The 16695-nt window shown below is 46.2% G+C and overlaps 1 protein-coding gene across 4 annotated transcripts in view; it reads right to left on the minus strand.

Annotated features, from left to right (window-relative positions):
- Positions 1 to 16695, minus strand: part of FLI1 (Fli-1 proto-oncogene, ETS transcription factor) — a 118517-nt gene that overhangs the window by 6170 nt on the left and 95652 nt on the right. For all 4 annotated transcript variants that reach the window (XM_081889924.1, XM_081889923.1, XM_081889925.1 and 1 more), the window contains one exon: positions 2377 to 2448. In XM_081889924.1, coding sequence (XP_081746050.1) covers positions 2377 to 2448 — 72 coding nt within the window. The remainder of the gene's footprint in view (positions 1 to 2376; positions 2449 to 16695) is intronic.

Raw genomic sequence — 16695 nt, forward strand, 5'->3', positions numbered from 1 at the left:
CAGATCGCAGGAGAAAAAATGAAACAGATTACATGCACAATAAAAGAAGACCGTGTAATACGGTATTTGAAGGCAAACCTTGTCGCCATAGTCCGTGTTTTTCACCAATGAGTGATGCTGGTGAAGTTCTCCTGAGCCAGGCTGAGCAAGAGACTTTGTGAGCTCAAAAAAGCCTGCCTTGGAGAAGAGGTGAGCCTTACCAGCTCCTGGATTTTTCTCTGGTTTGGATTCAAATCCAATCCAGAAAAGAATTCCCAGTTGCCCTGCCCCACCTTGCCACTAGGCCACTCTGTCCACCTCACCACAAAGCCGCTCTGTCCTTCAACCCCCACAGTCCTGCTAGCTTCCCCCCACTCCCCTAAATATTCTCAGATTGACTCAGTCAATCCAAGGTCCTCTTCTTTGTGGTCTGTTTATGCAGGCCTTCCAGATAACCTACAATAGTTTGGGTCTCTCTGTTTTTGTAAGAACAACAAAAACAAAAAACCCTGTGCATTTTAATCGTAGGGGTGTTGTGTGTCCTATTTTCATTGCATTTGTTTAGTTGATAAGGCAATCAATTTTATTGTATATAGCCAAAGCCTTTACAATGGAAACTTTCCCCTAAAACAGGCATAGGCAAACTCGGCCCTCCAGATGTTTTTGGGACTACAACTCCCATCATCCCTAGCTAACAGGACCAGTGGTCAGGGATGATGGGAGTTGTAGTCCCAAAACATCTGGAGGGCCGAGTTTGCCTATGCCTGATCTAAAATCATACAACCTAACCTGTAGCAGTTTACAGCATAAAAAGAAATTTACAACATTAAAACTTAAAATTGGAGTGCAGCCACATAGCTGGAATGGAGCTTCTTGGCTGCCAGTGCAAATTTGGCTACCTGGTGTGTAATATGTACCTGCAGATGTTTATCTGCTAGGAGTTCAACTGCTATGTCCTGTGCAGATTGACCTGGAAGCCATTTAAGAATTGGCAGCATAAATTTTCCTCTGGGTGTTGTATACAGGGGGCAAATCAGCAGATAGTGTGTGATGTCCTCTGCCAGATTGCATCCATGTATACATTTGCAATCCATATGGGGAATTTCCTGATATCTCCCCTCTAAATATGCTGTTGAAATCTTAGTTCCACAAAGGCCCTGCATAGTTGTGGGAAGGTCAGAGTCTCAAGGTAATGGGGCCTTGAGTGATTGATCTTAACTTGGGGGGGGGGGTACCAAGTAGAGTAATGGGTGGCAATGATGGGTGCTCTGTCTTGGTTGGCATCCTGATCAAAAATCAAAAAAGGGTGCCAGTATACATCCTTGCTTGACACCTCTGTTAATTGGAATTGCCTTGAAGGCCAAGTCTCACTTGCATGTGGTTCCCTCAATGTACTTGTTGGGTGAGCCAGAGAAGTCTTTTATCTGTATTTGAATGGGCCAGTTTGTTCCACAGCCGTCCCCTATCTATTAAATCAAAGGCTGAGGAGAAGTCAACGATCACAGCATAGAGAGTCTTATGCGGGCTTTTGGTGAATTTACAGATTAGGTGGTACAAAACAAAAACTTGATCTGCCCGTCATAAATCCGGCTTGCATTCATTTAGTTTTGATTTCAATGCTTTCTAAAAATGTTTCATTTTATATTTACATTGTTTTATGACTCTAAGCTGCCCAGAAACTTTGTGCTACGAGGGGATGCTAAAGTAAACATTCCTTCCGCAATGTTAACTGATGTCTGTTTGAAACTTTTAAATGGTTTTTATTGTATGTTTTTAAAGCTATAAACTGCTTTGATTTTTTTTTTATGATACAATGGCATACTAATATTTTAAACACATGAATAAATAAATAAATAAATAAATAAATAAATAGATAAATAGATGAGTTAGCTGAGCAGAGCTCCCACTGAAAATAGGGGGAGTCAAATGAAGTCATGCCTAACTTGTCCCGAGTCCTTTAATAAAGCCCATGTTTCATAAAGCAAGTCTGAATCTAACCCAATATTTACGCATGTTTACTAACGGAAGTTCTTGAGATGGCTTAAGCTAAAATTAAAACACAGTAACACAGGTGGTCTGGACTTCAGTGTCACTTAACCCCATTCCTCCACAGTATGAACATCAACAGAGCCAATGGCACTGCTCTCCCTTTCTATATCTCAGCTGAACACCTTCTGTTCTCAATCCAAGATACAGATGAGAGTGACAGCTGAGATGCCTAACCGAAGAAATCTGCCGAAGTCTCTGCTTATTTTGAGGTCAAAATGGGTTAAAGACTCTCTCTTTCCTTTGTGTGAGAGGAGTCGGTGGACATAGCCATTGTTGTAGCGCTTAATTAAATTTTTTAAAAAGTTAAACAGGATGTGCCAGTTGTCATCTAGGCCATCGGCAACTCACTTTTGTTGTTGTGGCTGGAGTTCATGCTATTGCCCCATCCTGATCTTCTGACTGCATCGTAGGAAGAAGCATCTAGGAAAAAAGAAGAAGCGAATGTTTCATTTAGAGCAGGGCACAGAGGCAAGAATGGGAGAAAATAATGGCTGGTTTTTAGGAGGTGGTTTAAAATTTGTGCTTGCTTTCATTACAATCTAGGGATCGAGGTGAGCTAGTGCTCTCTGAGATGTTGATGAGCCATGACTCCCGCCTTCCCTGACCATTGGACATGCTGGCTGGGACTGATGGGAGTTGGAGTCCGACAGCATCTTAAGGGCCACAGATCCCTCGCTCCTGTTGTCCTGGATTTGCTGCAGCCTACCCATGTGAGAGGCGGGCATTGCCATCGGCAGCTGTGAGGTGCTCTGAGCCCAGGAGACACAGCATGCAAATAATGGACGTAGCCAATAGCACCTTGAAAGGAATACCGTATTTTTTGCTCTATAAGACTCACTTTTTCCCTCCTAAAAAGTAAGGGGAAATATGTGTGCGTCTTATGGAGTGAATGCAGGCTGCACAGCTATCCCAGAAGCCAGAACAGCGCAGCGATCCCTCTTGCTGTTCTGGCTTCTGAGATTCAGAATATTTTTTTTCTTGTTTTCCTCCTCCAAAAACTAGGTGCGTCTTGTGGTCTGGTACATCTTATAGAGCAAAAAATACAGTATGTAGGAAGCGGACACAGGGGGTGTCCTGTTTCATATGCAGAGGGTGCTCATGCCAAATAGACCAGTGTTTTTCAACCTTTTTTGGGCAAAGGCACACTTGTTTCATGAAAAAAATCACGAGGCACACCACCATTAGAAAATGTTTAAAAATTCAACTCTGTGCCTATCTTGACTATATATAAAGTAATTCTCTTGAATAGGAATCAAATAAACACAAAGAAAGTATTTTATAATTACTTTATTATGAAATAGTAAGTAAACAGAAATATGAAAAATTATAAAATACTTTATTTTTAAATCTTTCGAATTTTTCAATTTTTCCCACGGCACACCAGGCAACATCTCGCGGCACACTAGTGTGCCGCGGAACAGTGGTTGAAAAACACTGAAACAGACCACAGGCACCATCTTCCTGTGGGACCTTTTAAAAAATGTGAATACACTTGTTGACATGTAACCCTAAGCCAAATCGTAACCTCTCTTACCATTTGCCTACCCTCCCTCAGTCCTCCCACTTCCCTTGCACTTTTTGTTGACTCACTGCCTTGTTTTGCTTCTTGGTGGCAGCTGCAGCAGCCCTAGGATGTTGGGGTTGGACTCGATGACCTCTGGGGGTCCCTTCCAACCCCACATTTCCATGATTCTATCATTTGAATACTCAATGTGTGTACATGCTGGCTTTGATCTTTTCCAGCCAGCAATTCCGCTAAAAAAAAAATAATAAATCCTGGAATTTCCATGTTCCAAGAGAGCAAGAATTTTGCCTCAGGGTAACAGCTCTGAATCAACAGGATTTGAAACCGGGAGATATTATTGAATGAGTATCCACAGGACCAAAGCCTAATAACAAAAGGAGTAACAGGGCGAGCCACAGCCTTACTCAACAAGAAAAGAACCAGCATTTTTAAAAACTAAATGCTTCCAACATTTTACCATCAGCAAATGAGATGCCCATTTTTGTGGCTCATTGGTTTTTTATTTTCAAAACAAAACAGCATTATGGAAGTTTAAAACTACAACAGTGCTGCCTGCACAGCACTTCTGTATACTACAGGTTTACTAGACTCTGGTCCAAGGTCACCCCATGGCGTGCATTTAAAGAAATTTTATGCCACTGTTAACACTCACAGAGAATCCTGGGAAGCGTAGATTTTTTAATGGATCTGCCCTCCTGGAGTTACAGTTCCCAGCACCCTTTGCAAACTATAGTTCCCAGGATTCTCCATGACTGTTAAAAGCTGTATAATCATGTATTAAATATACAGAGTAGATGTGATCACACTGAGTCAGTGAAATAATACATTTTGCAAGGAAGAAGAAACTGACAACCTGCCACCAGAAAGTTTGAGAAAACTTTTGGTCCTTGCCAATCATTTTCAGTTCTTTTTGTAATAATAATAATAAAAACCCCACCACTTTCTGTCTTTCTGTTGCTTTCCTTTAGCCACAAGTGCAAATTCCCATCCCTGCCATCTGGTGAACCTGGCACTTGAAAGACCCTTGAAAGGGCAGTTTTAAAACCAGTCCTGAGACGGGATGGGAAGGAGAACAGCTTTAATCTCCCAAACGAATTAAAGCCAGAAGATCCTATTGTCTGTTCCTTTTGGGAATGACAAAGACTGCAAAAATTGTCAGATGGAAAAAACCCCCTCATGTTGTTGTCTCTTCCAGCTGGCGCAGGGAATGATTCCTTGGTATTTTCCTGGTTTCGTTTTTTTAAATGCTAGAAGCTGGTGTGGATTTTTTAAAACAACAACAGACAAACAGAGGCAGAGTCATCTGTATGCATGATGCATGTTTCGTCGGTTATTTGTGTGTATTTGCGTGTATCCGGGATGGTTGTGGGACTGTCTCATCGCCCAGGGATTAGCTCGCTAGGAACACAAGAAGCCACCTTATACTGAGTCAGCCTATTGGGCCATCCAGCTTAGTACTGTTTGCACTGCCCAGCGGTGGCTCTCCAGGGATTCAGGCACAGATCTCTACCAGGTGTACCTGGAGATGCCTGGGACCTTCTGCATGCAAAGCAGATGCTCTACTACTGAGCTACAGTCCTTCCCCTAAAAACAAGCAAGATCCTAGTCCTCATTGTTCTGCAATAGAAACACGGGAATCTCCCTTATATGGAGTCAGCCCATTGGCCCAACGCTAGAATGGAGAAGAAATGAGGCTAAAAGCTGGGACAGCTCAGTTGGTGGCACATGAGGCTCTTAATCTCAAGGTCATGGGTTCGAGCCCCATGTTGGACAAAAGATTGCAGGGGGTTGGACTAGATGACCCTCGGAGTACTTTCAGACTCTACCATTCTGTGCTTCTATGATTCCAGCTGAAACCTGCGAGGGAGACACGGCCCCAGGAAGAGGAGCTTTGGGTTGGGGATTTTGGAATCAGCAACAACTGGGAACTTAATGAGTGCATTTCCACATCTTTCCAAAATGACAATGACAATAGTTGCTCAGGGGAGCCAACATTTTTCTGGCTCTCTGGCTCCAGAGCCCACCCCCCTGCCATCAGCCAAATGAATGCGATGTGTGCACCACGGCAGCACTCGGCAGCCACCTAACCCAGAGCCTTGCAAAATGTGTTTCAGACACAATGAGGCATTCTCAGCCAGGGAAGCAATCCAGAGCACGGGGTTTCTGTTTATTTATTTTGCAAAAACAATCCCATTCTTGTGACAGAGCTCGCAGCCAGCCTGTTGAGTTGGGCAAAGTTGGCAGGAGATGCTGGATTTCCACCCCCACCCAAGCCAAACACTGAGATGCAGCTCTGAGCTATGGAAGTTGGGGGGTAGGGTCAGTCTGGATGATGCTTCGAGTCCCTTCCAATTATTGGGATTTTGTATCTTTGGAGGTGGGGTAGAATGTACAAAAACAAGATGGCCAGACCAACCCCTTTGTCTAGGCAATGGCTGTGGCTGACTAGTCAATCATCGTGATTAATGTACAGTGATACCTCTGGTTGTGAATGGGGTCCGTTCCGGAGGCCCGTTCGCAACATGAAAAGAGCGCAACCCGCAGCGGCGCATCTGCGCACGCGTGGGTTGCGATTCACTGCTTCTGTGCATGCGCGTGATGTCGTTTTGCGCTTGTGCGCAGGCGGCGAAACCCGGAAGTAACCCTTTCCGGTTAACATGAAGCGGACGTAACACGAGGTATGACTGTAATGAAATAAATTGCTCTGTGCCATAGAACAAATGGATGTGCCTTACCGCCCCGCCCATAGAATGAATGGGTGGTGCTTCCCCTTTCCCTAGCTGCAGGGGGGGGGGCAGGGAAAGAGAGGATGTGGGGGAGCTGATTAGAAAGCAGGCTGGAAGCTGGAGACCCAGAGACCTGCTTGCTCTGTGCTGGATCCAGAGCTGCAACTAATGGAGAAGCAGTATCTGTTGGGGTGCTGATGCTGGGAGCCCCTCCATCCTCCATATGTGTGGAAATATATCCAATAGACACCACAATCTCTGCTGAGCTTCATTCCAAGGGAACCAAACCTAGGTAAGGGCCTGGAATCCCTGCAGTCTCTCACCACTAGGTGACCCTCCAAGTGTCCCTATTTTCCAGGGACAGTCCCAGATTTACAGAAGCCGTCCTGGTTTCTGATCCGATCCCAAAATGTCCTGCTTTTCCTTAGGAGGTCCCCATTTTCATCGGAGAAATGTTGGAAGGTACAGAGTTATACTACTCCTGAGCCAAGGAGATAAGATACAACTTTTAGAAGACATCTGAAGGCAGCCCTTTAAATGTTTAATGTTTTATTATGCTGTTATCTATATGTTGGAAGCCACCCAGAATGGCTGGGGCAACCTAGTCAGATGGGGGGATATAAATAATTTAAATTATTATAATTATTATGGAATAAACAGCCTGAGATAATGGACATTGTAGTTCAATGACTTCTGGAGGGCCAGAAGTCCCCCATAAGTAAAGGGACCCCTGACCATTAGGTCAAGTCGTGGCCGACTCTGGGTTGTGGAGGTCATCTCACTTTAATGTCCGAGAGAGCTGGTGTACAGCTTCCGGGTCATGTGGCCAGCATGACTAAGCCGCTTCTGGCGAAGCAGAGCAGTGCACGGAAAAGCCGTTTCCCTTCCTGCCAGAGCGGTACCTATTTATCTACTTGCACTTTTGACTTGCTTTCGAACTGCTAGGTTGGTAGGAGCTGGGAAAGAGAAATGGGAGCTCACCCCATTGCAGGGATTCGAACCGCCGACCTTCCGATCGGCAAGTCCTAGCTCTGTGGTTTAACCCACAGCGCCACCCATGTCCCTCTTATGGAATAGGGCATCCCTATTTTCATCAGAGAAATGTTGGAGAGTGATGTAGGAGACTGAGGTGGCACGTAACAATATTTTGCAAATGATGAGGGGAAAAGAGCTGCCCTCTGGTGTAGCTCGCTGCCATCCTGCCAGCTTCAGCAGATATGAGGGTCTCTGTGACGGCTTCCATGACAAATGTGTGTCCAATTCCAACAAAATTAAAAAGCACAATATAAATCCTATGAGGCTTTCAAGAGCCGTCATCTTGCAGCCATCTGGTTTCCATCCAGAAGGTCCTTGAATGAACACAGACTCTATTGCAAACCAGAGAAAAAGGATATTAAACAATGTCTACAATGTCACGGACTCTTTCATCCAAAGATCTCTCAGATTTGCAGACCATTTAGGCCTCATTGATAATTTCTGGGAGCAGCTCTGCCTGCCGCCTTTGTGCTGGTGTTTCCTGTAAAGGACGCTTCAGCTTTGAATCGCTCCTTGCTAGCCTTAGCTGCTTTCCCGCCCAGTTAGCCAACTGCTGAATGTGGACTGGAAGTTCCTTAGAGCAGGGACCTCTTCAGCTGCTAACCTTGGCCTATAAAATACTTCAGGCCTCAGTAAGTCTCATGAATTTCAGTGGCGCTTACTTCTGATTTACATTGCGGAACCTGGGGGGGGGGGGGCTCTGAATACTGCTGGACTACAACTCCCATCATTCCTGACCTCGCCCAAGCTGGCTGGGACTGATGTGGGTTGGAGTCTGGCAGCATTTACAGGGACACCCCTGGTGTATAAGATGCACTGGAAATCACGGCTTGCCTAAAGAAATACAATGGTACCTCAGGTTACATACGCTTCAGGTTACAGATTCCGTTAACACAGAAATAGTACCTCAGGTTAAGAACTTTGCTTCAGGATGACAACAAAAATCGCGTGATGGCGGCACGGCGGCAGCAGGAGGCCCTATTAGCTAAAGTGGTGCTTCAGGTTAAGAACAGTTTCAGGTTAAGAACGGATCTCCGGAATGAATTAAGTACTTAACCCGAGGTACCACTGTACTTTCCTTTTGGCCTTTCTGGTTTTCCCAGGCTTTTAAGAAAAGCTAATGTTAGCATCTTTTAACATGTAGAACTATTTCGATTTAATCGCCTGCTTCATGAGTAGCTGACCCCCTTTGGCCTGAGGGCCACATTGATAGTAAACAACCTCTCAGGAGGTCTGGGAGGGCCCGCAGGCAGAAAACATTTTCTCTCCCCATCTCAGCATGGAGGGACCCCACAGCCCTGAAATGGGGTGATCAAGCTTTCAGCTTGCCCGGCTAGATCTGGCTTAAGGGTCAGCTACCCCTAGTCTCTTGAATAAACAGTTGCTTCCTGATGTGTTCATCTATATGCCAATAACTTTATTATTTTCTTTTTTTAAAGAAAATGCACTTTTATGCTTATTCCATTGTTAGTCACCCAGGGAAAGGTATATTGAGAGTGGGGTTGCAGCGTATGCAAATAAAATAATTTAAAGTGATTTTAGAGGTGGGGAAAATTCCACCCACTTGAACCACCATCCAAGCCCAAGGTCTGGCAGGATGAGTATGTTCAGAATAGGTGCCCCCACAACAGGTGGGTCTTCCTCATCCTGGCTCAATCAGGGATGTGCTGGTGTTAGTTCCCCTGCACTAGTTCAAGTCCTGGGACTCCACTGGTGAAAGTAATGCTGCTGTCAGCCTTCCCCCACCCAGCAAAAAAATAAAATCAAACAGATTTTCAGGAATTGGACTCTACACTCTTGCAGCCAATAGAAATGCAAGATCTATTTCTCCAAACAGCTCAGGGTGCATCTGCGTGGTCCTGTGCCCTCTTCCCCAACGTAATCCTCACAACAGCCTCATAAGGTAGGCTAGGCGGGAAGACAGCAACCAGCTCAGGTCAGCCAGTGAACGTTACGGCCGAGTGGGGACTAGAAGAACAAGTCCTCATCCAACACTTTTAACCAGGACACGACCCTGGTTCCGTTTCTGCATGGCGAGGCTGCCGACATGCCATTCATTTGACGCACATTCCCTCTCTGCAAAGTTAAACTATGGAACTCCCTCCCACAGGAGGCAATGACGATTATCGACTCAGACGGCTTTGAAAGAGGAATAGGCAAATTCATGGAGGAGGAGAGGGCTATCGATGGCCACTAGCCACGATGGCTATGCTCTGCCTACACAGCTGGAGGCAGCAATGCTTGTGGATGCCAGTTGCTGGAAGCTGCAGGAAAGGAGAGGGCTCTTGTGTTCGAATCCTGCTTGTGGGTTTCCCTTTGGGGCCCCTGGTTGGCCCCTGTGACTACAGGATGCTGGGCTACCTAGGCGCCCATGGTCCTGATCCAGCAGCCTTCTTCCTATGTTCTTATGAATGCTGGGGAGCTGTAGCTTACCCTTCCCAGCACTATGATTCCCAGCACCCTTCAAAAAAACCTGCAGTCCCCAGGATTCTCAGGGGAGAGGAAATGGGATTCAATTGCATGTTGTGCATGCAGCCAGAACTGTGTGGAAACACAGCACTCATACGCGTGAGCACAGGCGTAATGCAAGCTGGAGATAGACACACGCTGTTGGTCTGTAGAAACACACCATCAGGAAACGCATTAACTTTTTGTCTTAGGGAAAAGCCCGGATCAGTCTGGGACCTTTCTGAAGGGGGCAAAGGTATCCCCTCCAGCGCATTCCTTGCACACATGTGCCAGAGGACTGCACTCCATGCACTCAAGGCAGAGGGAGGGAGGGAGATGGATGGGGGCAGAGAAGCCCCCTTTATTTAGCAAGGGGCAAAGGAAGGATAATGGTTACTTAGAAAGTGCTCCAGACAAGCTGTCAGGTTGAATTCAGCCCACTGGAGTCTCGCACTGGGACAGTCCTGGCCTTCAGGGATCCCCTGTGAGCAGTGTTTCCTGCCTGCTCCAGCGCAGAGACAACAGGGCTTTGTTTCCAGGAGGGGTTGCTTTCCCCCCTTCTCTCTCTCTCTCTCTCTCTCTCTCTCTCTCTCTCTCTCTCTCTCTGAAAAATGCACATGGCTACCTCCAAAGAGGGTCATGGAGAAATGCAGACACAACACCAGCCCTGGAATTTCAAAGGAAAACAGTGGTGTGTTTTTTTTTAAGCTCCCAAGAGCAAGCTACTGTTTCTCCTGGAACCAAAAAATCCCGACTTTATAGTTCCACACAGGAGCAGCAGCAACAACAACGTAAAGTATACGTGGTGGTGGTCGCAGGTGGGGGACAACAGCAAATCTTGGTGCGCCAAATCCTGACAGGGATTTGGGGTTGTTTGGCCAGTAAAAGGGGAAAAAAGGAATGAGGGAAAGATGCAAAGGGTTCCTGAGAGGGAGAGACGGTTAAAAAGAAAGGAGATTCCAACTATATGTCAGGAAGAACGTAATGAAGGGAAGAGCTGTTTGACAGTGGAAGGGACTCCCTCAGGAGGGGGTGGAGTCTCAGGAGAGGTTGACTGCCCATCTCTCATGGATGCTTTAGTTTAGTTGATATTCCTGCGTTGCAGAGGACTAGATCAGAAGACCCTTGCGGTTCCCCTCCAATTCTATAAAATCTCTCAGAAGAGTTTGGATTTGATATCCTGCTTTATCACTACCCGAAAGAGTCTCAAAGCGGCTAACATTCTCCTTTCCCTTCCTCCCCCACAATAAACACTCTGTGAGGTGAGTGGGGCTGAGAGACTTCAGAGCAGTCTGACTAGCCCAAGGTCACCCAGCAGCTGCATGTGGAGGAGCGGAGATGTGAACCCGGTTCACCAGATTACGAGTCTACCGCTCTTAACCACTACACCACACTGGCTCTCAGGGTAAGCAAAGGTGTGTTTTTCTATCTGCAGAAGGTCTTCCTGGTAGGATGGCTTCCTGCATTCACAAAGGATGCAATATATTATTTTTTTGGGGGGGTGATCCTTCCCTTGTGGAAAAAGATCTAGAACTCACTCTTTATAGAGCATGGGTAGGCAAACTAAGGCCCGGGGGCCAGAGGCGGCCCAATCGCCTTCTAAATCCGGCCCACAGACGGTCTGGGAATCAGCGTGTTTTTACATGAGTAGAATGTGTCCTTTCATTTAAAATGCATCTCTGGGTTATTGTGGGGCAGAGGAATTCATTCCCCCCCCAAAAAAAATAGTCCAAACCCCCACAAGGTCTGAGGGACTGGGGACAGGCCCCCTGCTAAAAAAGTTTGCTGACCCCTATTCTAGAGTAACTCTACTTCTGAGGGCTCAGCAAGAGGTGCTATTTTCTTAAAGAGTTTTTAGCGTTGCATAGCTGTTGCTGTTGTGTGTGTGTGTGAGTTTGGAGGGAAGAACAGATTTGGACCTCACATATGGGGAAGGTTGTGGTGTTTTTTTAACTCATTGCCCTGACTGCCATCCTCGTTGGAACAGGAGTGGTGGTGTCTGCCCACTATCTGCAATAGGCTAACCACTTGCACATTGCATCTCCCCCCACCCTGCCCACAAAAAAAGAGAGGAAACACACTGAGGAAAAAGAGGACACTGGTTTGTATAAACATGCACGTGCTGATTTATGTACAAATCTATAGAGAATTACAATAATCTGAATAGAAATATGTCCTGTTTGTGCATATTTACTGCAGAGGGGTACATGAGTGCCTGCTTTGCATTAGACTGGGACATCAAAGCCATCAAGGTCATAGAATTATTCATTCATTCATTCATTCATTCATTCATTCATTCATTCAAACAAGGTATGTGCCACTTAATTACAATGTTCTCTAAGCGATTTACAAGAATACAAAATAAAAAAATAAGTAAAAACTATAAAATTTAGCGGGGCAGAGAGGCATTACTTCCCCCATCCCAGTCCCAACGCCAATAATAATTATCTTCAGGGATAATGAACGAAACAACTCAAATTTGCATTTTGTGTGGACGTTTAATGTTCATTCGGTTGTGTTGTCTGTTTTTTTTTTCTTATATTGCATGTTACTTAACTGTATGTCCTTTCTTAGATAAATAAACAAATTAAAAACTATAAAATGAAACACACACACACATGCTCCTGTGGTTCCCCTATTGTTATGCCATTTTATCAAAAGGCACTGGCGCCATCTCCAGGGGGCCCTGGGTACCCACAAAGTTTTCACTGTGGGTGCCCATTCTCTGCCTGCCACCACCACCCGCTGCCTTAGCTCCAGCTCTCCGGCGCCACGGTGGCAACTGGGCTGGGGCCTCTGCCTCCACCACGGGTCCTCTGTTGTTTTTTTGTGTCCCCAACCCCTCCCCCCTTCTCTGCCATATTTTCCCCATTTTAAAAGCTGTGTTGCCAAAAGCTTTTTTGCGGACTCCCAAGCCCCTCACCAAAATCTGGCCTTGTAAAAGCAAAAATGTAATCTCCCCTTTTAAAAAGCAACATTCCTGACCATTCCTGTGTGCTCACCGCTGCGAGGCCAAAAGGTTTCCATGTCTTCTGCACAGTCCCCTTACATTTGTCCATTTAAATTGTTGTCGCTGCTGTTTGCTGAATTGAATGATGGATGATAAAATAAGGATTTAAAGTGGCGCTGAACAGCTAATGGACAAAGAAGAAGAAGGCATGAGAATTCTGAAGTTCTCGCCACACCCACTTTTGCACATTGGCCACACCCACTTGGGCCTCACCCACTTTGACGAGCGGCCCTCAGAATGTTGACTGAGGGTCAAGGCCATCCTCAGCCTCAAAAGATTTAGCCACTCCTTACATAAGCCATGCCGTTTTGCATTGCCATATTGAAATCTGGGTTTGGCAAAACGCAAACGGTGTTCTGCGGATGCTACCTTGCCTGTACATAAGCTACCTTGTGATCTTTTCCATTTTCCTTATGCGCCTTCAATATCTGACCTGGTCTGCCAAGTCATGGAACCTGAAACAGACTCTTTCCCATTAAAACAAAACAAGCAGAGAGGCCCAAATCGTTCCACTTAGTGATGAGAGGAGCCTCATTTCGTTTGCAAGGAAATTGTTCCTTGGCCAGGAAAGCCTGATGATTCTCATTACGGCCATTCAGGTCTCCAAGGCAGCTGAAGACAATTTGTACCAAGGACGCGAAACCCCGTACATTTGTACGATTGGGATGCTTGCTAACGGGGAACCTCAGCCAATGTCCAGAGGAGGCCGGGCTTGATCCCAAAGGAACCTGCCACACGAACCACAAGGCAGACTGTTGTGGAGGGAGCCAGAGACAACCTGAGCATGTTCCCCAGCAAAACCACAACCGCCTGCGATACTGTTAGGAGCAATCTGCCCTCTTGCTTAGTGGCTTGGCTCCTAACCATGAATGCTGATTAATAGCCAATTAACACCAGCAAGGAATGCATAGCACAGCTCCTCCAAGTGTCCCTATTTTTCAGGGACAGTCCTGGATTTGCAAATCCATCCCAGTTTCTGATTTGATCCTGGAATGTCCCGCTTTTCCTTAGGGCATCCCTATTTTCCTTGGAGAAATCTTGGAGGGTATGATAGCATACCTGCCAACTAAGGTGGCAGCCAAGCTAATTGTTGTTGAGGGGGCCGTGTGTGTGTGTGTGTGTGTGTGTGTGAGAGAGAGAGAGAGAGAGAGAGAGAGAGAGAGAGAGAGAGAGAGAGAGAGAGAGAGATCTCCTAATTTAGCAGTCATTTCTGTTCCCCAGTTATACTGTGCAAATAAACACAACCCCTGAAATGCTGCCCATGAGTTTCCTGGTCTTTTGGCTCCACAGTGTGTAATATCCCCTTTTAACCTGTGTTGCATCTCAAGTCCCAGTAGGCAATACCACTTAATTCTGGAGTGCCCTTTGGATTGTTGCTCAACTACATCATCCTGCGGAAACAAGCCCATGCCCCATAGTCTTTATCAGATGTCCTTTAGAGTGTGTCTCTTCCAAAGGAGGTGTGGAGGGTGTCCGCATGGACATGCTCTCCCCGGGGAAATTTGCCTAGTGCCATCCTTGTCCATTCTTAGGCAGCAGACTAAGATTTTTTTCTCCACCTAGCCCTTTGGTGGTTAAATCATCCTCTCCTGTGGTATTCATCTTTTAGTTCATTGTCGGATGAGCATTTTGGGAATGTTGTACTTTGCACTTTTTTAAACGTGGTTTTTAATTAATTTTTTTATCTATATTTTCTTTTGAGACCTTTGAGACCCTTTTTTTGAATAAAGCAATTAAGAAATGTGAATAGCAATAGGGGAAAAAAAGCCCACAAAACATCTCTAACCACCAGGCATGCTAGCTGGGATAGATGGGAGTTGGAGCCCAAGAATATCTGGAGAGTACCAGGTTGGCTACTGCATCCCATAATACACTCTCTAGTCCATAAAAAGCTCTCCTTACGCCACACTAAACTTAGAACATCATGTACTTGCACAAGATAAGCGTGCTTGGGGAAAATCCAAATTTTTCAAACCAGTTTGAGCAAATATGGGATCCATTTGCTGCATTCTGGAAGTCTTGATTTCAAGAACTGACAGTCAAGTTGTGATTGTTGTTTGAATTATAAATTATTCTGCCCTTAATCTAATAAAGAGGGATGGGGGAAGACAGCATTTCCCTGTGCTAGTTTCCAACAGATTCTTAGGAGACCTTTTCTTTTTCTTGGGATTTTTGTGGGCAATTTTTTTCTTCTTTATTCGACTCTGATCCTTTTTTTTCTTTTATTTAGAGGCAGACAAACAAGGAAAGCACCCCTGTACATTAATGGTGTGAAGGCCAGACACCAAATAAAACGCAGGCTCTTGCATGCTCTGCACAAAAAGATATCTAACCAGGTTGCCTTTTGAAAATGAACACAGGGCTGCTCTCGAGCAACAGAAGTTACGCCAGATTCAACAAAACCGCACAAAACCCAGAAGGGTTACTTTTGCAGCCTGAGCGCTCTCTCTCTGTCTCTCTCTGCTTGCCTTCCTGTGTTTACAGTCTCAGCACCTGTCCCCCAAGGGGTCCAGAAAGGAATGAGGCTCAACTCTCTCAGTGAAGTTGATGGGTTTGTGTGCTTTCAGATGGAGGCTCTGGGCTCTCCTTGTTTGCTTCGTCCAAACAAGCTTTTGTTATTATTTTCAAACAGATACCCATTCACCCAGAGAAGGAGCTGGAGGCAAGCATGGTGAGCTTTGTTGCCACCTTGCAGCCGGGCTGCTCAGAGGAGGGCGAGGAGGACACAGGGCGCTCAAGTGGGCGGCTGCTGCGGAGACAATGGCAGCAGCTGCAGGGTGCCGCATTCACACACACACACACACACACACACACACACACACAATGTTTGCGTACTGCTTCTCTCTGCCTGCGAGGCAGGTGGCGGCTGAGGTTAGAAGGCGCAGCAGCAGAATCAGATAACATCCTCTGCTGAGGCCAAAACCACACAGAGCAGGAAACACAAGGGTGTCACCCCAGGCAGGCACCCTCGTGATGATCTCCCACTGCTCGGCCACAAGGCCTATGCTCATCTTCTTCTCCTCTTCAGGGAGCGCATCATCACAACCTGCAAAATCATGCCCCGCTGCTCATTGCAGCCGGTTATGATGTGGGGAGTGGGGACTCAGAAGAATGCAAAAAAAAGAAACTAGTCCTCATCAGCGCCAGCTATCAAGGTTTAGGTCCACAGACCCTCCAAGTGCCTCTGTTTACAGAACCCGTCCCAGTTTCTGATTTGATCCAGGAATGTTCCACCTTTCCTTAAAGGTAAAGGAACCCCTGACCATTAGGTCCAGTCGTGACCGACTCTGGGGTTGCAGCGCTCATCTCACTTTATTGGCCGAGGGAGCCAGCGTACAGCTTCCGGGTCATGTGGCCAGCAGGACTAAGCTGCTTCTGGCGAACCAGAGCAGTGCATGGAAACACCGTTTACCTTCCTGCCGGAGTGGTACCTATTTATCTACTTGCACTTTGACGTGCTTTAGAACTGCTAGGTTGGCAGGAGCTGGGACCGAGCAATGGGAGCTCACCCCGTTGTGGGGATTCGAACCACTGACCTTCTGATCGGCAAGTCCTAGGCTCTGTGGTTTAACCCACAGCACCACCTGCATCCCTACCTTTCCTTAGGATGTCCCTATTTTCATCGAAGAAATGTTGGAATGGCATGCATTCATTGCAGCCATCACAGGCTTGAGTGCCCTCTGGAGAAATTTGGACCACAACTTCCATCAACCCCTAAGATGTCAGGGAAGGCTGGTTTAATGTGAAGCTCTTTGCAAGAGGGTTTGCATTTCTAATTAAAAGCCAAAGGTTGCATTTCATTTGGCTGAATATCTTTTGTTAATGCTCAACGCATCTTTTCTTTTCTTTTTTACAAGTAGAACCTATGCAGGCAGCAGCAAGCACACCTGAGCTCAAAAGAGCCCGCTCCAAGCACTTCATAC

This window comes from Podarcis melisellensis (genome assembly GCF_964234715.1).
Source record: "Podarcis melisellensis genome assembly, chromosome: 15".
NCBI lineage: Eukaryota > Metazoa > Chordata > Lepidosauria > Squamata > Lacertidae > Podarcis > Podarcis melisellensis.